Source organism: Bos mutus, chromosome X (genome assembly GCF_027580195.1).
Source record: "Bos mutus isolate GX-2022 chromosome X, NWIPB_WYAK_1.1, whole genome shotgun sequence".
NCBI lineage: Eukaryota > Metazoa > Chordata > Mammalia > Artiodactyla > Bovidae > Bos > Bos mutus.
In genome coordinates, this window is record NC_091646.1 from 48,778,285 (window position 1) to 48,803,572 (window position 25,288).

General features: G+C 43.7%; 3 protein-coding genes across 13 annotated transcripts in view; all 3 read right to left on the bottom strand.

Moving 5' to 3' along the window:
- GPRASP3 (G protein-coupled receptor associated sorting protein family member 3) overlaps positions 1–25,288 on the bottom strand; it is a 108,325-nt gene that overhangs the window by 48,152 nt on the left and 34,885 nt on the right. The window contains exons 1-2 of one of the 3 annotated variants that reach the window (XM_070366109.1): positions 7,797–7,825; positions 7,245–7,323 (exon numbers count right to left, since the gene is read on the bottom strand). The exons of 1 other annotated variant lie outside the window; for it this stretch is intronic. The gene's annotated coding sequence lies outside the window, so the exon portion shown is untranslated. Of the gene's footprint in view, positions 1–56; positions 171–7,244; positions 7,324–7,796; positions 7,826–25,288 lie in introns of those variants that run through there. One more of the 3 variants, XM_070366111.1, reaches the window with a different exon arrangement.
- Positions 1–25,288, bottom strand: part of GPRASP2 (G protein-coupled receptor associated sorting protein 2) — an 85,150-nt gene that overhangs the window by 24,975 nt on the left and 34,887 nt on the right. For 2 of the 9 annotated variants that reach the window (XM_070366099.1, XM_070366100.1), the window contains exons 1-2: positions 7,245–7,318; positions 6,864–6,924 (exon numbers count right to left, since the gene is read on the bottom strand). The exons of 1 other annotated variant lie outside the window; for it this stretch is intronic. Coding sequence is in view for 1 of the 8 variants with exons in the window: in XM_070366108.1 (XP_070222209.1) it covers positions 57–188 (132 nt within the window). In the remaining 7 variants the exon portion in view is untranslated. Of the gene's footprint in view, positions 1–56; positions 196–6,863; positions 6,925–7,244; positions 7,324–7,796; positions 7,851–25,288 lie in introns of those variants that run through there. 6 more of the 9 variants (XM_070366107.1, XM_070366106.1, XM_070366101.1 and 3 more) reach the window with 5 other exon arrangements.
- Positions 2,481–6,870, bottom strand: GPRASP1 (G protein-coupled receptor associated sorting protein 1). Its single transcript, XM_014477744.2, is given in 1 exon segment — positions 2,481–6,870. A coding segment is annotated over 1 exon segment (4,119 nt). The 5' UTR covers positions 6,600–6,870.

The window sequence follows — 25,288 nt, forward strand, 5'->3', positions numbered from 1 at the left end:
CTAGTCTCTACTACCACCTCCCATGGATGCTATTTCCCGGCTGGCCTCGAACCCACCTCCTCCAACAGCGGCCGCTGCTTCTCTCCACATACGCCTCCCTCAGGATGACTTCCGGCCTCTTGAGCTCCTGGACAAAAATCAGTCCCCAGCTGACGCTCGCGATTGTGTCCTCTGCCAACAATTACCATAATCCTGGGCACCTGAAGAATTCGTTCTCAGGCTAGTGCAGCATGAAGAGACACCCACCCACCCACCGTTACATCCTACCACTCCTCTTACAGCCGACTGTCAAGTGTCAGGTGCAAGTCTTTCCCGACCCTTTTCAGTGCTTACACACTTCTACGCTGGTCCAAGCGAGAGCGCCGTCATGTGACCCACCCTCAGCCTCACGTGACCGCACATTCAGCATGTCTGCCGCAGCCCTGAGTAGCAAGCAAGGTACTGTCTTCTGCCTCTGGGGCTGAGCTGATTGCTAGAACAACCTGAAGCTCCCGGTGGTGGTGAAGATAGACAGCTGAAAGGAAGGCTGGATTGGAGCCAACGTTTCCAGTCCTAGGCCTGGGCTTTGCTCTGTAGGAACACAGGGCTGGCGAGGAACACTCCATGAGGAGTTCAGAGACCAACTGACTTTTAATATTCTGTATAAAACTCTTTTGAGTAGACTCCGGGAGTTGGTGATGGACAGGGGAAGCCTGGCGTGCCGCAGTCCATGGGCTCGCCAAGAGTCGGACACGACTGAGCGACTGAACTCATGAGACTCGGGTGATGTATTAAAACACGTGCAAGATCTATCTTGAAAATACTGATAGGCAAAACAAACACTCACTCTCCAATTTCCACCACCAGGACGATCTCTGTTATCACTTCTGGTTTGTGAATGGATGAAATCTGCCACTTTGCCCTACTTCCAAAAATCTTACAGCCTAGAGTCTTATAGAAAAAAAAATTTTTTTTTCCATCCTGAGACAAACCAAGGTGAATAAAAATTTGTATATTTTCCTTTAGCCTGGACTCCCTCCTACCCCAAATCAACATAATCCCTGACTTTTAATCCTGTCTGAAGATAATTATTACCTTTGTGAATCCGAAAAAAAAAAAAATGTGTACCATAAAGTCAGAAACTTTAGAAAGTTTACAATTTACTCCTTTTAAAATAATTATGCATTTTTATTTGGCAACCCAGTCCTAAATTGTAGTCTCTCACACTTCTTTACTCTTTTGACATGTTTTAAATGGTTATAAGATTTTCCATAATCAAATAATATACATTTCATAAATTCAGTCCATTTCACACATTTAGGGAGTATCATCCTTCCATATATTTTACCAGTCTTTTCTATTTCATCAAATATAGAAGGCATGAGCTTTTCTTAGCCAATTAAAAAACCTGTATATCATCACTCTTAGTAGCTGTATGCTATTATCTTAACATTCTCCGTGAAGAAATGGTCTTCCTGACAGTTAAATTTGTGTGCTTTCTGGTCTTTTCCTTTTAACTTGTGGGCCAGTGGTCTCCAACATTTCTGGCACCGGGGACCACTTTCATGTCAGACAAGTTCTTCACAGACTGGGGGTGGGGAGGGGACGAGGATGGTTCAGTTGGTAATGTGAGCAATACAGGAGGGCATGGTTCAGACAGTAATGCAAGGGATGGGCTGAGCTCAGAGGAAGCCTTCTGCTCACCTCCTGCTGTGTGGCCTGCTTCCTATCAGGCCACAGACCAGTACTGGTCTGCACCCCGGCCCCCTGCTTTAGGCAGTATCAAAGAAACACCCATACTTTGAATTGCAAAATGCAACTTCTCAGCTCTTCAACACTTACCTCATTTTATATTGCTTAATACTTAATACTCCTCACAGCCACTCCAGGCAGACTGGATAACTCACTCCCACAGGAGCACTTTTCCAACTGCGAGCTTTTCTTCACAACATCCAACCTCTTCCCTACATTTCAGAGCCCAAATCAATTGGGTGCTTTTTTTCTAAATCATACCCTGAGTATCAACCCATGGTAATATTTGCATTTATAGATATAAGAATAAGCTTTTTCAAGGAGCATTATTATTCATACGTTAATTATCTCTATGTTGTCATGTGTTATCTTGGCATCTATATTTTAAGTTCAAGGAGAAGGGTGATTTCTGCCTACTTAAACACAGAACTTTATTGAAAACAGGACATGACTCAAATCGACATCAGTAACACCAGAACAATCAAAAGGGTAGCTTACTTACGATGGCTCAATTCACTGTAAGTTTAAATACTAAATTCACAATCTGGACAAAAACAAATATCAACAAATGTGCTTTCAGTTTTAATACTTGTTTGGCATCAGAAGATAGACCCAGCTCATACAAAGTTGGGCAAAATTAGTATCAGCATTAAGGATGTACATTACAACATAGAACCAACTTTGAAAACATTATTCAAGGATCATAACTCAGGAACATAAGGATAATCAGAGCCAAGTAACTAATCATACTAATTTTTTTAGTCTGCCTCGGGGTCCTTTTTATGATCTACTTTGCCTTGCAGTTCCTTAGCAAATTTTTCAACTTCATGGAATGCAGAAGTAAGTGGCTCAAGACTGAAATCATCATCAGTGAACAACGCCTCTTTTTTTATATCATTACCAATATTCTCAAGCATTGCTAGAACAACTTGAATATTATCATTTGTCTCTTTCCTGCTAAAAAGGCCCATAAATTCTGACACTGCTTTAGCATTGAGTAGTTCTTTTGTCATGACAGAATTTTCAGACAAATTCAACAGTATTTTCAAAACATGAAACCTTGTTTCAGTATTGCCTGTGGCTAATAACAAAAGAAATCCAGATAGATACCTGGCAACCAGTGTGTGATAGTCAGTGGCTCTAGTGAGGTGTCTAACCATCTTTATTCCAGATAACTGCTCAGGGGAATCCAAGCTATAAGCAAGAGTTTCCTCACATACTTGACATACATATGTCTGAATTATGTTCAGATTTGGGTAAGGTGGAGCCATGTGAATCATATTCTCTAAAAACCTTGTCCAAACTCGGGAGGAGGGATAATTGAGCAAGGTTTCAATAAGTGAGACAACACCTGAATTGTGAATGAAATCATGAGTATATTGAAAAGTAGTTCTCATACCCATTGCAATTTTAGATATTTCATGAATAAAAGGATCTCGAATTTTGTCCATTAATAGGAGTTCTTCTTCAAACTCTTCAGGACCAATTTTAAGCTCACACTGTATGCAGCTGCAGGAGCAACTCTCAGGCTCTGCACTCTCCTTGGTCCTAAGATGCTCCCGAATTTGCACGACTGACCAGCAGAATGGATCATACTGAAATGGGAACTCGGGGTCAGGTTGATTAGCCTGAAGCAAAGATTCCTGGTCTTCCCCTTCTAGGCTCAGTTCCATGCGCTTTGGCTTTCCTCCAAACATTTCAGAGAATAGAAATGCTGCTTCTTTTGAAAATCTAAAGGGGCTTGGGGATGGGAAGCCAACCATACCCCATGGACCAGGCTTGAACTAAACAGTAACCTCCTCCCAGCTCTGGGGCCTGTGTGAAGCATCAGGCTCCTGCTCAACTGAACATCTGGATCTGCAAATGGCCCTGTACACAGGGCTAGGATCTGATTCAAAATGGGTCTCATCTCCTGCCCAAAACCAGGACCCCACAATGGCCTCATCCTCCTCAGCTATTGTCCTGGACTCATAGTTGGTTCCAACACTAGTCCTGTTATTGTCCTCATTTTTAGCCATAAACCAGGACCCAACAACTGTCCCTTCCTCATTTTCTGGCCTAGACTCAGAGGTGGCCCCAGTTTCAGTCTCACTAATGTCCTTCTCTCCAGACAAGAACCATGACTCAACAATAATCTCTTTATCATCCTCTGGCTTAGATGCACAGCATGTTTTGGCTTCTACATTGACTTCTTTTGCATCCCAGAACCAGGATTCAAAAATGGTTTCCTCTCCAGACCTTGATGTGGTCTCTTCTACTGCCTGAGGTCTAATGTCTATACTCTCTTCTTCAGCCCAGAACCAGGACCCAACAATGATTTCCTCCTTTTCAGCTCCATGCTTAGACTCAAAACTAGCCCCTGCCTCCAGACTGGTCTCTTCTTCAGCCCAGAACCAGGACTCAACAATGACTTCCTCCTCTCCAGCTTTTGGACTGTATTTGCTACAAATGTTAGCCTCGTTCCTAATAGCCTCTTCCCTGGCCCAGAACCAAGACCCAACAAAAAGTTCTTCTTCAGCTGCCAGCCTGTCCTCTTCTCTAGCCTCCACTTCTGTTTTAAGCCTGTCTTCCTCCCTAGCCCAGAACCAAGAGCCAATAATGTCTTCCTCTTCAATATCCAGCCTGGATTCTTCTTTGTCTGCAGCCTCTATAATGGCTTTATTCCCTTTCCAGAACCACGATGTGATCATGGTCTCCTCTTTGGTAGGTGGCTTGGCTTCTTCTTCAGCCCTATCATCTGTACTGCTTTCTTCCACAGCCCATAACGAGGGACCTACAATGGTCTCTGGCCCTGTATATTTTATGGACCAGAACCATGAATTAACAATGTCTTGTTCATCCTCTAGCCTAGACTTCCAGCTGCCTTCATTGGCAGGAAACATACAGGGACTTTCTCCTGACCAGAAACCAGACTCACTGTTAATCTCTTCAGCAGCTGTCATAAATTTACACTGGGCACCAGCAGCATACTTCATACGGATCTCTTCAGTGGTCCCAAACCAAGACGATGTAATACTCTTTTCCTTGTCCTCCAGGCTAGACTTATTATTCACTTCAGCCCTCCCACAAGCTTCTACTCCAGGCCAGAACCATGACCCAATAATTGGTTCCTCCTCCTCAGTCCCTGGCATAGTATCACAGTTGACTTCAGCCCCAGAATCCATGTGGGCCTGGTTTCCAGCCCAAAACCAGGGCCAAAATATTGTCTCCTCTTCAGCTCCTGGCCTGGCCTCGTCTCTGAACTCAGCCACTGTACTGATTTCTTCTCCAGCCCAAAACCAGGGGCCAGTGACCTCTTCTTCCTCAGACTTTGGCCTGGACCCACAGTTGGCCCCAACCCCAGCTTCTACACTGGCCTCATCACTGACCCAAAACCAAGACCCAAAAATGGGCTCTTCTTCAGCCTCTAGGTTGGTTTCTTCATTAGCCCAGCAAAAACTGGCAATAACCTTTTCTTTGTCATCTGTTAGCAATGATTTGGAAGTGGCATCAGCCTCAGTTTCCACACTGGTCTTTTCCCCACTTCCAAACACGGAACTGCCAATAGGCTCCTGCTCAGCCTGTGGTCTGAATGTACCACTGGTTTCTTCTTCAGTCCAAAACCAACTGCCAACAATGGACTCATCCTCCACTTGAGAACCAGACTTGACAGTGGCCCCACCAACTATGCTGGAGTCTTCCACAGCCCAGAACCAGGCCCCGGTGAGGAACTCTTCCTCTGGCCTGGCTTCTTGCTTGGCCCTGGCTCTGGCCTTGATTTTGGCTTCTTCCTTTACCACTGCTCTGGCTCTGACCTCTTTCTTGGACTTGGGCTTGACCAAGTTATTAGTCTTCTCTCCAGGCAGGAACCAGGGCTCTTTTTTGACTACATCCATAGACTCAGACATGAAATCAATGGAAGTTTCTTGCTTGGCCCTGTGCCTGGCACTGACATTGGCCCCCTTCCTGGCTCTGGGTTTGTACCTACCCTCCTCTCCAGCCCAAAACCAGGATTTGACATTGTCTTCACATTCAGACCCAGAACTGGATTCAGAGACTTCTTTCTTAGACCTAAACCAGGACCTACTATCGGTCTCTTCCCTAGGCCTAGACTGGATATTGGTCTTTTCTCTGACCCAGAACCAGGATTTCTTGATAGATTCATCTTCAGAACCAGAACTGGAGGCAACATAGAGTTCCCAACTGGTTTTGGGCCTAGACATAGCCTCTTCTTTGGTCATGTGCCTAGACCTAGTACTGGCTTTCACCCTATCTCTAGGATGAAGCCTTGTACTGACCTCTTCTCTACTGCAGAACCAGGAGTTCATAAAGGATCTATCCACCCATCTGAAATCACAATTGTGAAAGGTCTCTTTTTTAGATGTAGGCCTGGGATGGCACCAAGACCCCATATTGGTCTCCTCCTCTGACACAAGCAAATACTGGATTCCTGATTGGGACTTGACCTTAGTGCCAGGAAAGGACTCAGCATCCACACTGGCCAGTTCCCTAACCATAGATGAGGTCTTAGGTTTTGCAACTGACCCAGACTCAGTACTGATCAGCGGCCAGGCTACAGCATTGTTTTGGAACACTCCCTCTGTCTTCAGTAGGACCTCAGCATCAAACTCAGTCTTGGCCCATGAATAGGTTTCATTCATGGACATTTCTACAGTGATTGCCTTGGCCTCACTCTTAGGATGTGTCTCAGTTACTGCCACGGTCTCAGTTTTGGGCCTTGCTCCAAGCATTACCTGGGCCTGGGTCCTAACCTTTGGTCTGACCACCATTGGGACTTCATTCTCTCTTTCAGTCCCACCAGCAACCTCTTTGCCAGGCTTCTTTTCAGGCTTGGCCTGGACACCAGCCTCAATCTCAGCCCCAGTCATAATACAGTTACAGAGGAGACCTGAATAACTACAACTATCCCAGTCTCAGCTTCTACCACAGATTTCTCACTATTTTGTGCCTTCACACTCTAATTTTTTGATGATTCAGGTGATACAGCTGGAAGGAAAAGTTAGAGCCAATCACCAGTCCAGCAGTCAATAAGCCTCCTTTCCAATCCCAGCCTCAGTCAATATTACAGTCAGAGTGAAGAGAAAACACAACCAAGCTGGGAGAGGATGGATGGTTCCTGGGTGGGTACACACCTGTTGAAGGTGGTGCTCAGCAGCAATTTCACCACCACCAGAGCTGCCACTGGAAGTCAATCTGGGAAGTGAGAATGACATGGCAGTTTGAGTCTTTTCCAACTGTCTCACTCCATGCAAAAACTCACACAGAGAGACTACACCTTAAATGCTTGGTGGGAAAGTTAGGCTATTAAAGTCTATCACTTTCATTTTGTTTACAGTTTTTATCCCCAGAGCTGCCATATTACTTTGCCTATTATAAAATAGGTATGAAGTTGGTGGAAAAGTACCTTGGCAATGAGAGAGGCTGAGGAGCCCCAAGGCCAGACCCTAGTCACTGCTGGACTTGTGTTGGTCTCCTCTACCCCACCCAAAAGTTGTACCCACTCCCATACCAACCTGCACTGATGTAGCACAATTTCTTGCTCCTTTCCTTGATTCCAGTGGTGTCAAACTCTACAGCAGCCTGTAGGCTATCCTGAGAACAAGTAAACATATAAGAGAGACTGGAGCCTGACTGCTAGAAAGACAAGCAAGAACCCTGACCCTGATACAAACATCTTACTCTTTTAAAGGTCTAATGTGCCTAATATTTTCTGTCTCCTGGTCTCTACTCTCAAGTCTTTCCCTCCCATTCACAGCCCAGTCCACACCTACTCCAATATTCCTGGTATGCTGCTGCTGCTGCTAAGTCGCTTCAGTCGTGTCCGACTCTGTGTGACCCCATAGATGGCAGCCCACCAGGCTCCCCCGTCCCTGGGATTCTCCAGGCAAGAATACCGGAGTGGGTTGCCATTTCCTTACCCTGTAGGAAACGCGAGGGTTTCTGTGGCAGTGTGCAAATTTGACATGGAGTAGGTGAGGTAGAGAAGGCCCTGCAACCACTTAGATCAAAGATATCTGCCATATTACTCTGTAGCTGTCTCCTGTATTGCCCCTCTTTGCACAAACCTCCAGAGATTTGAACCGGACTCCTCCGCCTTTCCTTCCTTGCAGAAGTGACCAGACTTAAAGCAGGTCTATGGAAAAACAAATGAAAAGGTAAGGCAGTCAAGAAATAATAGCAGCAACTGAGTACTTGGGGGACAGACAACCACCACAAACATAGGAGTTCCCAAGTTACCTGCCTTTTAACATTTAAGAGTCCCATTAGGTAGAATATTTCCTTTTAACTTAGGCCATCTGGATCAGGTTTCTGGATAACCACTCAACATCATATCACACTCCTCCTCTTACTCTCTTCTTCAATTCTGAAGATCCACCACTTGTTGTTCACCTCCTTTGTGCTGCACAACAAATTGGGGGAAAAGCACCCACATATTCTAGGTTGTGTAGTGGTATTTGTATTTATGACTTCTCTTGTACCTTTATCTCCCAGTCCAGCTTTTCCACCTCCAATTCTGGATAGAGGAGAGAGAGGAAGGCAAGGGAGGTGTGTAGAAACCAGGTAGATAGAAGAATTTTAGAAAGTATTCCTGGATGCCTGACCTGCGCTGGTCGCACTCACCCCACCCTGATTTAGATGTCCAGTCAATGGTTGCTGCCCACCCTCAACCCTTCATTCCCCACACACCTTCAGAAAAACAGGTCATTTTCCCATTCCTTGTTTTCCTCAAGCCTCTCCTCTACAGATGCACCCCATGGCCTGAAATTGCCAGACCTACTGCACAGACAGGAGACTTTGGCATCAAAGAGGTGCCTGTGGGAAGGGACAGCACCCAGCACGCGGGGCCCAACAGGGACCTTGGCAGAATCATGGCCCGGGCTGCTCCCGTCCCGGCTCCCTCTGCCACTTCAACCATAACAGCCTCCCACACAGCCCTCTCCCCGCAAAGGCACGGTCGAGGGCGGGGCGCAAGCACCCGGAAACCCCGGCGGGGACTAGTCGGCGCCGTATGCCTCCCCAGCATCCGAGGGAACCCTCCCACCACCACCCCGCCTGTGCCGGTCGCTGCTGTCTCAGCGCCAAGGATCCTCTGGCGCTGCGCACTTCTCTAAGGATTCCCGCTCCGACCCGCTAGCCTTCCCGTCCTCAGGCTGCCAGGGGTAGCTGTGAGCCGGTCGTCGCCCCGCGACACCCTCACTTGCCTTCGCGGGTGCAGGGTCCCGATGGTCGTCCTCCCACTCCGGTCGCAGTTCCTCTTTCACTTCCCACCGCTCTCCGTGTGGGTAGAACAGCAAAGAGGCGTCTGGCCCCCTGCGCCGCTGCGCCAAACCAGGCAGAAGATGTGTAGACTGCAGCACCGACCGCTCGCGGCGAGGGTGTCGGAGCGGGGGGTGGAGGGATACAGCACGAATGGGTTTGATACCCCCGCACCCAACCCCCACCAGACCCAGTGTAATTCCGACCCACAGGGGGCGGGGCTGGGAATAACGCCAGCTTGAGGGGCGGGCCACGCCAGCCCGCCAAGCCAGCCCTCCACTGCCCCCTGTGGGGTGAGCCCCCCCGCCACGCTTCTGGTCCTGCAGCACAGAAGGGTCACGGGTGGCGCGGGCGGACCGGTCTGGACGGGCTGCACTGCAGGGAGCGGCGGATGGATACAGACCGCCCCGCAGTGTGTGTGTGTGTGTGTGTACCTGCAGAGTGTTCTGTGTCCGCCTCCTGGGAGCGGCGGATGGATACAGACCGCCCCGCAGTGTGTGTGTGTGTGTGTGTACCTGCAGAGTGTTGTGTCCGCCTCCTGGGAGCGGCGGATGGATACAGACCGCCCCGCAGTGTGTGTGTGTGTGTGTGTGTGTGTGTACCTGCAGAGTGTTGTGTCCGCCTCCTGGGAGCGGCGGATGGATACAGACCGCCCCGCAGTGTGTGTGTGTGTGTGTGTGTGTGTGTGTACCTGCAGAGTGTTGTGTCCGCCTCCTGGGAGCGGCGGATGGATACAGACCGCCCTGCAGTGTGTGTGTGTGTGTACCTGCAGAGTGTTCTGTGTCCGCCTCCTGGGAGCGGCGGATGGATACAGACCGCCCCGCAGTGTGTGTGTGTGTGTGTGTGTGTGTGTGTGTGTGTGTACCTGCAGAGTGTTGTGTCCGCCTCCTGGGAGCGGCGGATGGATACAGACCGCCCTGCAGTGTGTGTGTGTGTGTACCTGCAGAGTGTTCTGTGTCCGCCTCCTGGGAGCGGCGGATGGATACAGACCGCCCCTGTGTGTGTGTGTGTGTGTGTGTGTGTGTGTGTGTGTGTGTGTGTACCTGCAGAGTGTTCTGTGTCCGCCTCCTGGGAGCGGCGGATGGATACAGACCGCCCCGCAGTGTGTGTGTGTGTGTGTGTGTGTGTGTGTGTGTGTGTGTGTGTACCTGCAGAGTGTTCTGTGTCCGCCTCCTGGGAGCGGCGGATGGATACAGACCGCCCCGCAGTGTGTGTGTGTGTGTGTGTGTGTGTGTGTGTGTGTGTACCTGCAGAGTGTTCTGTGTCCGCCTCCTGGGAGCGGCGGATGGATACAGACCGCTCTGCAGTGTGTGTGTGTGTATGTACCTGCAGAGTGTTCTGTGTCCGCCTCCTCCCTTCCCCCATCACGCTGGCCATCCTTCTTGGGCGCGGGTGGCTGGGGGGCTGCTTTCACCTTCAGGGGCCGTGGGCTGGAGGAAAGTGGGAAGGGGCGCCCGTGGAGGCCGAGCCCCTGCCCCTCTTCTAAGGGAAGGCAGCCCCTGATAGACCTCTGGCTGAGGAGACAAACCACTTGTCTGCGCCAGTGTCGTCATTCTTTCTGCCACACTGCTGTTCTCTCAGTTGCTGTGGTGGCACACTTTACCATTTCACTGTCCGCACAGTTGCCCAGGAAAGAGGACCTTTCCCTGACAGGACCCGCACCTGCTCAGACAATCCTGTTTCTCACCCCCCAGCAAGGGGTCAGGCACCATGTAGGGACAGTCCTGGCTCTTCCTGGCTTCTGTCTGTCAGGTCATCTCTTGCAGGGGATTCCAAGGGCTCATCATTTTGGCAGGGTAGGAATATGCCAAGGATTAGAACCAACTGGGATCTCACACGCTTGCCATACACACCAGTCTACTTCCCCCAGCCATTCTTTGGAGAAGGCCCCACCAAACACTTAAGAGAGAAACCTGCTGTTTCTTGAATCCTCTGATTCCTGCACTTCTACATCCCCCCTTTAGTCTCCATCCCTGTCATTTGTGCTCTGTTGGGCAAAGAGCAACCATGGTTAAGAACATCTCTGGTTGAACACAAACCTGTTGGCATTGTTGCCCATTTTAAAACCCAACTAAATGGCACCCTCATGGTGGTAGGCTGAATAAAGATCTCCCAATGATGTCCATGGGCTTCCCAGTGGCACTAATGGAAAAGAACCCACCTGCCAATGCAGGAGACATAAAAGACCCTTTTCCTATTTGCAACCTTCAGGACTGTAAGATAATATTTTATTGTTTTTGGGTTTTTTTTTTTTTTTAACCATCAACATTGCAGTAATTTGTTACAGTAGTTCAGTTCAGTTCAGTCCTCAGTCATGTCCAACTCTTTATGACCCCATAAATTGCAGCACGCCAGGCCTCCTTGTCCATCACCAACTCCCAGAGTTCACCCAAACTCATGTCCCTCAAGTCAGCGATGCCATCCAGCCATCTAATTCTCTGTCGTCCCCTTCTCCTCCTGACCCCAATCCCTCCCAGCATCAGAGTCTTTTCCAAGGAGTCAACTCTTCACATCAGGTGGCCAAAATATTGGAGTTTCAGCTTTAGCATCATTCCATCCAAAGAAATCCCAGGGCTGATCTCCTTAGAATGGACTGGCTGGATCTCCTTGCAGTCCAAGGGACTCTCAAGAGTCTTCTCCAACACCACAGTTCAAAAGCATCAATTCTTTGGCGCTCAGCTTTCTTCACAGTCCAACTTTCACATCCATACGTGACCACTGGGAAAACCATAGCTTGAACTAGATGGACATTTGTTGGCAAAGTAATGTGCTTTTGAATATGCTATTTAGGTTAATCATAACTTTCCTTCCAAGGAGTAAGGGTCTTTTAATTTCATGGCTGCAATCACCATCTACAGTGATTCTGGAGCTCCAAAAAATAAAGTCTGACACTGTTTCCACTGTTTCCCCATCTATGTGCCATGAAGTGATGGGACCAGATGCCATGATCTTAGTTTTCTGAATGTTGAGCTTTAAGCCAACTTTTTCACTCTCCTCTTTCACTTTCATCAAGAAGCTTTTTAGTTCCTCTTCACTTTCTGCCATAAGGGTGGTGTCATCTGCAAATCTGAGGTTATTGATATTTCTCCCGGCAATCTTGATTCCAGCTTGTGCTTCTTCCAGCCCAGCGTTTCTCATGATGTACTCTGCATATAAGTTAAATAAGCAGGGTGACAATATACAGCCTTGACGTACTCCTTGTCCTATTTGGAACCAGTCTATTGTTCCATGTCCAATTCTAATTGTTGCATCCTGACCTGCATATAGGTTTCTCAAGAGGCAGGTCAGGTGGTTTGGTATTCCCAGCTCTTTCAGAATTTTCCACAGTTTATTGTGATCCACACAGTCAAAGGCGTTGGCATAGTCAATAAAGCAGATGTTTTTCTGGAACTCTCTTCCTTTTTCCATGATCCAGCAGATGTTGGCAATTTGATCTCTGGTTCCTCTGCCTTCTCTAAAACCAGCTTGAACATCTGGAAGTTCATGGTTCACGTATTGCTGAAGCCTGGATTGGAGAATTTGAAGCATTACTTTACTAGCCTGTGAGATGAGTGTAATTGTGCAGTAGTTTGAGCATTCTTTGGCATTGCCTTTCTTTGGGACTGGAATGAACACTGACCTTTTCCAGTCCTGTGGCCACTGCTGAGTTTTCCAAATTTGCTGGCATATTGAGTGCAGCACTTTCACAGCATCATCTTCCAGGATTTGAAATAGCTAAACTGGAATTCAATCACCTCCACTTGCTTTGTTTGTAGTGATGCTTTCTAAGGCCCACTTGACTTCACATTCCAGGATGTCTGGCTCTAGGTGAGTGATCACACCATCGTGATTATCTGGGTCGTGAAGCTCTTTTTTGTACAGTTCTTCTGTGTATTCTTGCCACCTCTTCTTAGTATCTTCTGCTTCTGTTAGGTCCATACCATTTCTGTCCTTTATCGAGCCCATCTTTGCATGAAATGTTCCCTTGGTATCTCTAATTTTCTTGAAGAAGTCTCTAGTGTTTCCCATTCTGTTGTTTTCCTCTATTTCTTTGCATTGATAGCTGAGGAAGGCTTTCTTATCTCTTCTTGCTATTCTTTGGAACTCTGCATTCAGATGCTTATACCTTTCCTTTTCCCCTTTGCTTTTCGCTTCTCTTCTTTTCACAGCTATTTGTAAGGCCTCCCCAGACAGCCATTTTGCTTTTTTGCATTTCTTTTCCATGGGGATGGTCTTGATCCCTGTCTCCTGTACAATGTCACGAACCTCTGTCCATAGTTCATCAGGCACTCTTTCTATCAGATCTAGTCCCTTAAATCTATTTCTCACTTCCCCTGTATAATCATAAGGGATTTGACTTAGATCATACCTGAATGGTCTAGTGGTTTTCCCTACTTTCTTCAATTTCAGTCTGAATTTGGCAATGAGTTCATGATCTAAGCCACAGTCAGCTCCCGGTCTTGATTTGCTGACTGTATAGAGCTTCTCCATCTTTGGCTGCAAAGAATATAATCAATCTGATTTCGGTGTTGACCATCTGGTGATATGGGATCCAAATTCTATCACCATCCTGATAAAGTCCATTTCCCTTCACTTTCTTGAATTGGACTTCCGCCCCCAGGAGGATCAATTTGAGGGCTCATCTCTCACCACTATAACTACCCTCTTAAGAGCCTACTCTCTTTGCTAAAGAAGAGAAATTTTGCAATCATCTTTGAGGTTCCTCTTGGAGAAAGTCCCTATTCATTGAAAATCACTTGATGCGTACCAGGATGGAAAGGGAACCTTATTCACAGCACAGCAGAGGATGAGATGGTTGGATAGCATCATTCGACTCAATGGACATGAGTTTGAGCAGACTCTGGGAGATGGTGAAGACGGGGAAGCCTGGTGTGTTACAGTCCATGGGGTCACAATCAGTTGGACATAACTGAGTGACTGAACAACAACAAATCATATCACAAATTTTCATATATTTTCATATCAGCTTTTACTTGTTATTAGGTATTTATTGTAACTGCACAATATTTCAATGATAGGAAAAAAATCTGGAGATGATTCTATAATGTATCTAGACAAAACAAATGTCAGTTTCCATAGGAAAGTCTTTCACTGTGCTTTTTCAATTACCTTAGCTGAATTGTGGATTATGTTTTCTATGTTCTAAAGTTTACACTCTCTTGGATGAATGCCAGGTTTAAAGAAGGGTGTCTGAGGTCTGCTGGGATCTGTGGGTGTGTGTTAAGGTCTTTGCCTCTCTGAACTGTTTCTTCTTGTTGTTAAAGTGTCTGGTGCCTTTCATTTATCAACAGATATACATGAGTGTCTACTTTATCCTAGGCACTAGATATACAGTAAAATATATATACATATATATATATATATATATATATCTGTTCTATTCAGTTTACATTTACTTGTATTTTCTATTTTATTTAGATTCCTACCTAAAATTTTATGTTCATATCAATGCAAACTTCTCTGGTAATTTCCAGATGCTGGGATATTGATCCCCAAAACATTTACTGGTAGGGGAGTGGATACTGTGAGACTATGAAATATATTTTGGACAATTTGTTCTAAATTCACTTACAGAACAGACACTATTTCTGTTAACATTTATTGGACTAGAAAAGTCCTATTTCATGCTTCTTATGTTAGTTCTATATGTGTGTGTATCAGAGAGACCGTCATGTTTAAAATCAAAGAGCAAATAAAAGATTTAAACAGGATGCTGACCTATGTCTGTCTGACTGTTAAATAATATTGATTTCTTGTTGTTCAGTCACCTAGTCATGTCTGACTCTTTGCGACCCCGTGAACTGCAGCACGCCAGGCCTTCCTGTTCCTCACCATCTCCCCAAATTTGCCCAAGTTCATGTCCATTGCATTGGTGATGCCATCCAGCCATTTCCTCCTCTGATGCCCTCTTCTCCTTTGTCCTCAATCTTTCCCAACATCAGGGATTTTTCCAATGAGTCAGCTGTTCACATCAGATGACCAAAATACTGGAGTTTCACCTTCAGTATTAGTCCTTCTGTTAGGTAGTTAGAATAGGAAAAAGGAGTCCAGAATGGTGTTGGCTAAAAGACAAGGAAGGGAAAAGCCCTCGAAAATAGAACAAAGGAAGGTCCGAGGACCAGAGTGAGGACCTCAGGTAGAACAAACAGCACTCCTGGCTAGCCCAATTTACATAGGGCAGGCCCAGGGGGAGTAAAAAACATACAAAAAGAGGAGCCAAAGGGCCGGGGGTCTCTCTCTCTCTCTCCTGCACACACACTCTCTCTCTCTTCTCTTTGCATCTTTTGGGTCAGCATGCTCTCATGCCTTGAGGATGTGTTTTCCTTTATTTTCTAAATAAAACTGAGCTGTAAAACTGTCCGAGAGCTGTGACACCCCAAGGGCTTTAACGTCCATCGCTTCAAATTTTGGTTGTGATGAGACAGAACCGAGGAAATTACACAGTCTCCTGACACTTCCAATGAGTATTCAGGGTTGATTTCCCTTAAGATTGACTGGTTTGATCTCCATGCTGTTCAAGGGACTCTCAGGAGTCTTCTCCAGCACCACAGTTCAAAAGCATCAATTCTTTGGTGCTCCACCTTCTTTACGGTCCAGCTCTCACAACCATAGCCTTGACTACATGGACCTTTGTCAGCAGAGTAATGTCTCTGCTTTTCAACACACTGTCTAGGTTTATCATAGCTTTCCTGCTAACAAGCAAACATCTTCTGACTTCATGGCTACAGTTACCATCCACAGTGATTTTAGAACCCAAGAAGGGGAAATCTGTTACTACTTCCACCTTTCCCTCCTCTGTTTGCCATGAAGTAATGGGGCCAGATACCATGATCTTAGTTTTTTTAATATTTAGTTTTAAGCCAGCTCTCCCACTCTCCTTCTTAACCTTCAAGAGGCCCTTTAGTTCCTCTTCATTTTCAGGTAAATACTGTATCTGTGAAAGTCACTCAGTTGTGTCCGACTGTTTGCGACACCATGGTCTATACAATCCATAGAATTCTCCAGGCCAGAATAGTGTATTTACTTCCCTGTATTTAAAAATACTGTATTTACTTCCTTGTAAAATGGATTCTCATGTGAATGCAACAGCCACAGTTCCACCCTCCAGTGTCTCCAATGGCACCTGTGTAATCCTGACTAGCCTCTGAAATCTAAATTTCTGTGGTGTAAATGCTGGGCATTACACCTTTTGATTTTATTTTAAGTGCCTGACATTAAGCTTTTGAGTTGCAAAGGCATCAATTTCAAAAGACATCCATCTTAAATAAACATATAGGTTGTAAGACAGCTACAGAATGGATCTGAGAAGGAACTAGGCCACTCCCACTCATGAAGCTCTCTCTTTCAGAAAGCCTTGGTTAACCTAGTTAACTGAGTCCTTAAGAGATCCTTATTTTTTCATTCTTGAGACTACTATCTATTCTTGTGCTTTAAATTAGTAAATAAAGACAACCTGAGGAACCCTAGGCTCCCTATGCTGGGACCCTCATAAAACAAGAGCCCCAGTTTCATGTTCTCTGTCTCTCTCCCCACACCCCCAAATAGTCCCCAAACCAGTAAGCCTGGGATACAGAAGCAGTTGTGCTGACTCACTACACCCACCCCACCTCCCATATCCATGCACATGAACTCTAACATACACCTTGTATACCTTGCCTGTGCAGCTTGAGTGATCTACTCCTGCCTCTCTCAATCATCATGGTCATGGACCTAGTTTTGCCCATTTTGCTTAACTTACCTTTCTTCTGTCCTTCATGTGTCTCAGACAAACTTTCCCTCTGGTATCTCCCTTTTTTTCAAGGTTGATCCAAACCCTATGTATTCTTAGAATATATCCATTCTCCTATTCCTGAGTTCCAGGCTGGGTTGGGTTCTTGTAAACTATGAAACTGGCTCAACAGTTGTCTACTTTCAGTAGAGACTGCAGAACCTCTAGGAAAGCTCTAAACTGTCTGCTACTTGAGACAAAGCACATCTAAAGAATTTATGGGGAGTCTTGACCCAAGAATATTTTCAGGTTACATTTACAGTGGGTTCTTCTTTAAGAGAATTTATCCTTAGGGAAAACAAAGCCAGGCACAATGACCTCAGCCCAGGAACAATGCCTTTTCATTAGGGAAGTTTAGCTATTCTATTGGTAAAGGTAGCACTGGTATTAGGACTCTTGTTTTTGCCTCTTGTAACATATATCTTCAACTGTATGTCTATCAAAACAAAGGCAGGTTCATAAGTTATCCCAAAAAGAACTGTCTGAAAAGAAACTGTAACATTCTGGTGTGCAGATTCCACCTATAAAGTATAACCTAAAGAGAAGAAAGTGTCTGTTCTCCAACATGGTTTTAAAGTTTAGAATAGTAGTCAATTCTAACATCATGAGGACTCTGGGTATGGGTAGTGGTTGGGCAAATTAGAGGGAGCAATTAGAGGGACTTAAGTGCTTGACAGTAAAGCATACTGTGCCAACCACATATGGAAAAATCGTGTGAAAACCATCAAAATTCAGGACATGGGAAATACCCCTTGAGGATTTCTAGAACTAAAGGGGCTGGTGAGGTGAGCTCATGGTTATTAACTTTGCAAGGAGAAGAGATCTTGAATTTCCACAATGCCAGCGAATATTGGCAGTTAATTGAATGTCAAAGTAACTTTCCAACTGCTTCCTAAAATCCTTAATAAAGAATGTCCACATCATTTACACTTAGATTTCATTGACTGGAATTCAATCACCATTCGTTGAGAGTGCTGTCCATTCACAAGCTGTGCTGGGACAATTAGATATCCACATGCAAAAGAATAAAATTGCTTCAGCAAACTAGGAATAGAGTGGAACTTCCTTGATTTGATAAAGAAATATACAGAAACATACAGTTACCAGGGAAGCCCACATAATGGTTAGGAACTGGCTTTACCATTAAGATAAGGAAATGTCAAGAATGTCCTCTGTCACCACTCCTTTTCAAAATTGTACAGGAATTCCTAGCTAAAGCATTAAGACCAGAAAAGGATATCAAAGGGATACAGATTGGGAAGAAGAAATAAAACTGCCTTTGTTTGCAGATGACACGATTGTCCATGTAGATAATCTGAAAGAATATTAAAAAATTGGAACTAATAAGCAACTCTAGTAAGGTTACAGGATAAGGTTAATATTAAAAAGTCAATTGCTTTTCTACATACTAGCAATGAGTAAGTGAAGTTTGATAACACAGTACCTTTTATATTAGCACCCTCAAATATAAAGTACATAGGTATAAATCTAACAAGTATGTACAGGATCTATACGAGGAAAATTACAAAACTCTGATTAATGAAATCATACAGGAACTAAATAAATGGAGAGAGAGTCCATGTTCATGGATAGGAAGACTCACTGAGACTAGTTCTTCCTAACCAGCTCTTCCCAAACCAAAGTATAGCAAGCTATTTTGTGGATATCAAAAGATATCAAAGTTTATACGATGAGGCAAAAGACCCAGAATAGCCAACTCAATATTAAAGGAAAGGAACAGTCAGAGGACTGACATCACTTGACTTCAAGATTTATTATAAAGTTACAGTAATCATAATGATGTGATATTGGTGAAAGAATGGACAAACAGATCAATGAAACATCATCAGAACAGAGAGTCCAGAAATATACCAACATAGTCAACTGATCTTTGACAAAGGGGCAAAGACAACACAATGGAGCAAAGATGGTCTTTTCAACAAATAGTGTTGGAGTAAATGAACATCCACATGCAAAAACTGAATCTAAACTCAGACCTTACATCTTTCACAAAAATCAACTTAAAATGGATGACAGACCTAAATATGAAATGCAAAACTATAAAACTAGAAGATAACATAAGAGAAAACCTTGATGCATTTCTCTGATGATTAGTGAAGTTGAGCACCTTCTCATATACTTGTTGGCCATTTGTATGTTCTCTTTGGAGAAATTTCTATTCAAGTCCTTTGCCTTTTTTTTTTTCCTTCTTTTTTGGCTATGAAGTTATAGGAGTTCCTTGCATATTTTAGGTATGAGTCCCTTAGATATATGGTTTGCAAATATTTTCTCCCTTTCCATTCCATTGATTATTTCCTTTGTTGTGCACAAACATTTTAGTTTTAGTTTGATACAGTCTCATTTATCAATTTTTACATTTGTTGTCAATGAGTTTTGTGCTGTAACCAAGAAATCACTTCTAAGACAACCATGATATTGTAAAGTAATTAGCCTCCAATTAAATGAATTATTTAAAAATTTTTTCTGTATTTTTTTAATTGAAGTATAGTTGATTTACAATACTATCCACTTCAGGTGTACAACATAGTGCTTCACAATTTTTAAAGATTATACTCCAGTTATACAACTACAATAAAATATTGGCTATATTCCTTGTGCCATACAGTATATCCTTGAAGCTTATTTATTTTACACACAGTACTTTGTACCTCTTAATCTCCTACGCCTATCTTGTTCCTCCCCATTTCCTTCTCCCTACTGGCAACTACTAGTTTGTTCTCTGTATCTGTGAGTTTGTTTCTTTTTTGTTATATTCACTAGTTTATTTTTTAGATCCTGCATATAAGTAATTACATGTAGTATTTGTCTTTCTCTGTCTATTTCATTGAGCATAAGAGCCTCCAAGGTCAGTCATGTTGTCAGTCACAAATGGCAAAATATCATTCTTTTTTATGGCTGACTAGTATTCCACTGTGTGTGTGTGTATACATTTTTTTTAATTTTAGTTTTTTGAAATATAGTTTATTTATAGTGTGTTAATTTCTTCTGTACAGCAAAGTAGTTCAGATACACACACACAAACATGTATATACAACATTCTTTTTCATATTCTTTTCCATTATGGTTTATCAGGGGATATTGAATACAGCTCCCTGTGCTATACAGTAGGACCCTGTTGTTTATCCATTCTGTATATAATAGTTTGAACTACTGGGAACAAGAATGGAAAGCAGGGAGACCGATTGGAAGCTGGGAAGTAATTGCAGTGCTCTAGGTCAGAGATGATAGTGGCTTGGACTAGGGTGTTACCTATGGAAATGGTGATAAGTATCCAGCTTTGGCATATATTTTATAGGTAATGCCAATGGATATTATAGATGGATTGAATGTAAAGAGAGAGGAATCGATGATTCTGATTCTGAGCAACTGAGTGAATAATGGTATCATTTACTGAGATGAATGAAGACTGGGAAGAACAGGTTTTAGGGGGAGGGTCATGAGCTCAGGTTAGGGCATGTTAAGTTTTAGATGCCTTTTATACATATACATGGAGATGAAAAGTAGGCAATTGGATGTATGTGTGGGACTTTTAAACGAGTTCCAGATTAGAGATAGAAATTTGAGAGTCATCAAGATGCTTGCATGCACGTTCAGTTGCTCAGTTGTCTGACTCTTTGCAAACCCACGGACTGTAGCCTGCCAGGCTCCTCTGTTCATGGGATTTCCCAGGCAAGACTCCTGCACTGAAAAAAATCAAAGCAATTTGAGGAGAACTCCCACAAACTCCTACTGCCATATCTACCTGCATCTGTGCCCATAAATTCTGCCTTTTCTGGTATTCTCACAATGAACTCTTCATCCTGTTATCTAAAGCTGGCCTTTTCATTTGTCCATTGGATGATATCCTATTTCTTCTACTCAAGGTCATTGTTCCAAAATTTTCTTCTCTCTTTTATCATAAACATTTGCCTCTCTAGTGGAATGTTCTCACCAATATTCAAACATACTGTACTATTTCCTATCTTCAAAATAAAATTCTCCCTTTACACCATAACTACACTCAGTAGTTACTACCTCATTTCTCTGATTCCTTTTGCTACAAAATTCCTTAAAACTGTGGTTTTTAGGTACTGTATCAATGCTGTCTCCTCCTTTTCTCTTGAAATCGTGTTAGTCTTTCATCTCCACCATCCAATGGAGTTTCACTTCACCACTGAAACTACTCTTGTCAAAACTGCTAATGATGTCCCTGTTGGTAAATCCAATAATCAGTTATCAATCCTCACTGTGACCTACAATCCCAGTTACAATACAATTTACCATTCAAGTCAGAACATTTCTGAGAGTGAAAAAGGATTCTGTTGACAATTATTTCTGTACAACAGACATAAATTAGGACTGTCCTGGGAAAGGAGGGGTATTCTGTCACCTTACCTATCAGCAGTGTTAGGCAGGGTTGAAAACTTCCTTCTTGAAACATCTTTATTTGCAGGATACCATACATACTGGGTTTTTCTCCCATTATACTGGCAACTCATTACTGCACATTCTTAACTTTCTTTTTTCAATTTTGCTTTTGCTAGTTCATTATCATCTCCTATATCTCAATATTGAAAAGCCCCAGAAGCTCAATCACTGGACTTCTTCCCTTACTACCTGCATTATTTATATTCCTTAGTGATCTCACCCAGTTTCATGGCTTTAAATGCCATCTATATTATTGCCTGGAAAATTCCATGGACAGAGGAGCCTGGCAGGCTACAGTCCATGGGTTCGCAAAGAGTCAGACACAACTGAGTAACTGAACGTGCATGCAAGCATCTTGATGACTCTCAAATTTCTATCTCTAATCTGGAACTCGTTTAAAAGTCCCACAGATCAGATCAGATCAGTCGCTCAGTCGTGTCCGACTCTTTGCGACCCCATGAATCGCTGCACGCCAGGCCTCCCTGTCCATCACCAACTCCCGGAATTCACTCAGACTCATGTCCATCGAGTCAGTGATGCCATCCAGCCATCTCATCCTCTGTCGTCCCCTTCTCCTCCTGCCCCCAATCCCTCCCAGCATCAGAGTCTTTTCCAATGAATCAACTCTTCGCATGAGGTGGCCAAAGTACTGGAGTTGCAGCTTTAGCATCATTCCTTCCAAAGAAACTCCAGGGCTGATCTCCTTTAGAAAGGACTGGTTGGATCTCCTTGCAGTCCAAGGGACTCTCAAGAGTCTTCTCCAACACCACAGTTCAAAAGCATCAATTCTTCGGCGCTCAGCCTTCTTCACAGTCCAACTCTCATATCCATACATGACCACAGGAAAAACCACAGCCTTGACTAGACGAACCTTTGTTGGCAAAGTAATGTCTCTGCTTTTGAATATGCTATCTAGGTTGGTCATAACTTTCCTTCCAAGGAGTAAGCGTCTTTTAATTTCATGGCTGCAGTCACCATCTGCAGTGATTTTGGAGCCCAGAAAAATAAAGTCGGACACTGTTTCCCCATCTATTTCCCATGAAGTGATGGGACCAGATGCCATGATCTTCGTTTTCTGAATGTTGAGCTTTAAGCCAACTTTTTCACTCTCCACTTTCACCTTCATCAAGAGGCTTTTTAGTTCCTCTTCACTTAACTGCCTACTTTTCATCTCCATGTATATGTATAAAAGGCATCTAAAACTAAACATGCCCTAACCTGAGCTCATGACCCTCCCCCTAAAACCTGTTCTTCCCAGTCTTCATTCATCTCAGTAAATGATACCATTATTCACTCAGTTGCTCAGCATCAGAATCATCAATTCTTCTCTCTTTACATTCAATCCATCTATAATATCCATTGGCATTACCTACAAAATATATGCCAAAGCTGGATACTTATCACCATTTCCATAGGTAACACCCTAGTCCAAGCCACTATCATCTCTGACCTAGAGCACTGCAATTACTTCCCAGCTTCCAATTGGTCTCCCTGCTTTCCATTCTTATTCCCCTAAGATCCATTCTTTACACAGCAGACAGGATTATCCCTTAAAAAATGTAAGCTGTATCACACTACTCCCCTTGTCAAAATCATCTAATGGCTTCCCATAAAACTTCTTTTATCTAAACTTCTTTCCATGGCCTACAGTATCTCACAAGATCCAGCCACTGGCTACAAATTTACATGTCTTTCCAACCTCTTTGCTTACTCTATTTGAGCTACATTGGCCTCCTTGCTATTTCTCTAACAAGCTAATCACTTCTTTACCAAAGGAGCTCTACAGTTATTGTTCCCACTGCCTAGAATATTTCTTCTGCAGATAGATTCATGCCCCAATCCCTCATTTCATTCATTTATGTGTTTATAGAGAATTTCTCTATCTCATTAAAAATAGTACCTCACTTCCAGTATCCTTTATCCTCATATTCTCAATTTTTATTCATAGAATTTATCACTACTAAATATTATATTACATATTTTATATATTTACTTTCTTACTATCTATTTTACTTCATCCTAAATGTAAGCTCCATGAGGATAACAATTTATCTTTTTCTATGCTCTATTCCCAGGACTTAGGAACAGTGCCTGACATAGAGTGCTTAATAAATACTTGTTAAATATATAAATGCCTCCAGAACCTTGGGAAAATCAACCTTTTCTGTTGATTATAAAAATCATATCAGTTTACACTATAATTTTAAATCTGAGGAGAATTATTATCCTTTTACATGCTTTGAAGTCAAGAGCTACCTGGAGAAATAGGGAAGTTTGGCCTCGGAGTACAAAATGAAGCAGGGCAAAAGCTAACAGAGATTTGCCAAGAGAATGCACTGGTCACATCAAACACCCTCTTCCAACAATACAAAAGAAGATTCTACACATAGACATCACCAAATGGTCAATACCAATTCAGATTGCTATATTCTTTGCAGCCAAAGACGGAGAAGCTCTACACAGTCATCATAAAAAATACCAGGAGCTGACTATGGCTCAGATCATGAGCTCCTTATTGCAAAATTCAGATTTAAATTGAAAAAAGTAGGGAAAACTACTAGGCTATTCAGGTTTGGACAGAAGTACAGCTGCTTCAGACAGCATGATGCAAGGCCAGGGCAGGGCAGCTGCACTTCTGTCCTGCAGCAAGAGGCGGGTGGCTCCTAGGAGCGACACTGCTGGCTGCAGCCTACCAGTCCCCTGAGAAAGAGGGTGCCAGCCTAACCTGGGGCCAAACTTTGCTCTCAGGGCTCGGGCAGGATGTGCTTGTCAGAGGTGCCTTCCTATCACAGCCCTGTCTACAGCCCACTTCTCCCTTCCTCGCACCTCAGTTTCCTCATCTATAACATGATGAATTTAGACTAGCTAATCATTTAAAATGTTTTAGCAGCAGAACTATTTTTTTAGGTATCTACACCAAATCCAATATTTACAACATAAATTTATAAATTTTATTATTTCAGATGTATAAGATATACTTATTAAGCAGTTAAGTGCTCTGAAACTTAGAATGAATAGGACAGTTGCTTATTTACACCAACCTCTGCTTCCAATTCTTTATCTTAATTTTTTCTTGGTTGTACAATATTAGAATATCAGAAAAAGCCTGATTACAGAGTTAGGACTTGGAGTAGAGCTTCCCTGGTGGCTCAGATGGTAAAGCGTCTGCCTACAATGCGGGAGATCCGGGTTCAGTCTCCCTGGGAAGATCTCCTGGAGAAGGAAATGACAACCCACTCCAGTATTCTTGCCTGGAAAATCCCATGGATGGAGGAACCTGGTAGGCTACAGCCCATGGGGTCGCTAAGAGTCGGACATGACTGAGCGACTTCAAACATTCAGGTATGACCTAAACCAAATCCCTTATGATTATATAGTAAAAGTGATAAATAGATTCAAGGGATTAGATCTGATAGACCGAGTGCCTGAAGAACTATGGACGGAGGTTTGTAACACTGTAAGGAGGCAGTGACCAAAACCATCCCCAAGAAAAAGAAAAGCAACAAGGCAAAACGATTGTGTGAGGATGCCTTACAAATAGCTGAGAAAAGAGAAGTGAAAGTCAAAGGAGAAAGACAAAGATATACCCAACCAAATGCAGAGTTCCAAAGAATAGCAAGGAGAGATAAGAAAGTCTTCTTAAGTGAACAGTTCAAAGAAATAGAGGAAAACAACAGAATGGAAAACACTAGATATCTCTTCAAGAAAATTAGAGATACCCCTGGTGGCTTAGATGGTAAACCATCTGCCTGCAGTGCAGAAGACCTGGGTTCGATCCCTGGGTCAGAAGATCCCCTGGAGAAGGAAATGGCAACCCACTCCAGCATTCTTGCCAGGAAAATCCCATGGTCAGAGGAGCCTGATAGGTTACAGTCCATGGGGTCGCAAACAGTCAGACATGACTAAGCGACTTCACTTTCACTTTCAAGGGAACATATCATTCAAAAATGGGCAAAATAAAGGACAGAAATGGCAAGGACCTAAAAGAAGCAGAAGAGGTTAAGAAAAGGTAGCCAGAATACACAGAAGAACTATATAAAAAAAGGTCTTTTCATTTTCATTAATGAAGATAACCATGATGGTGTGGTCACTCACCTAGAGCCA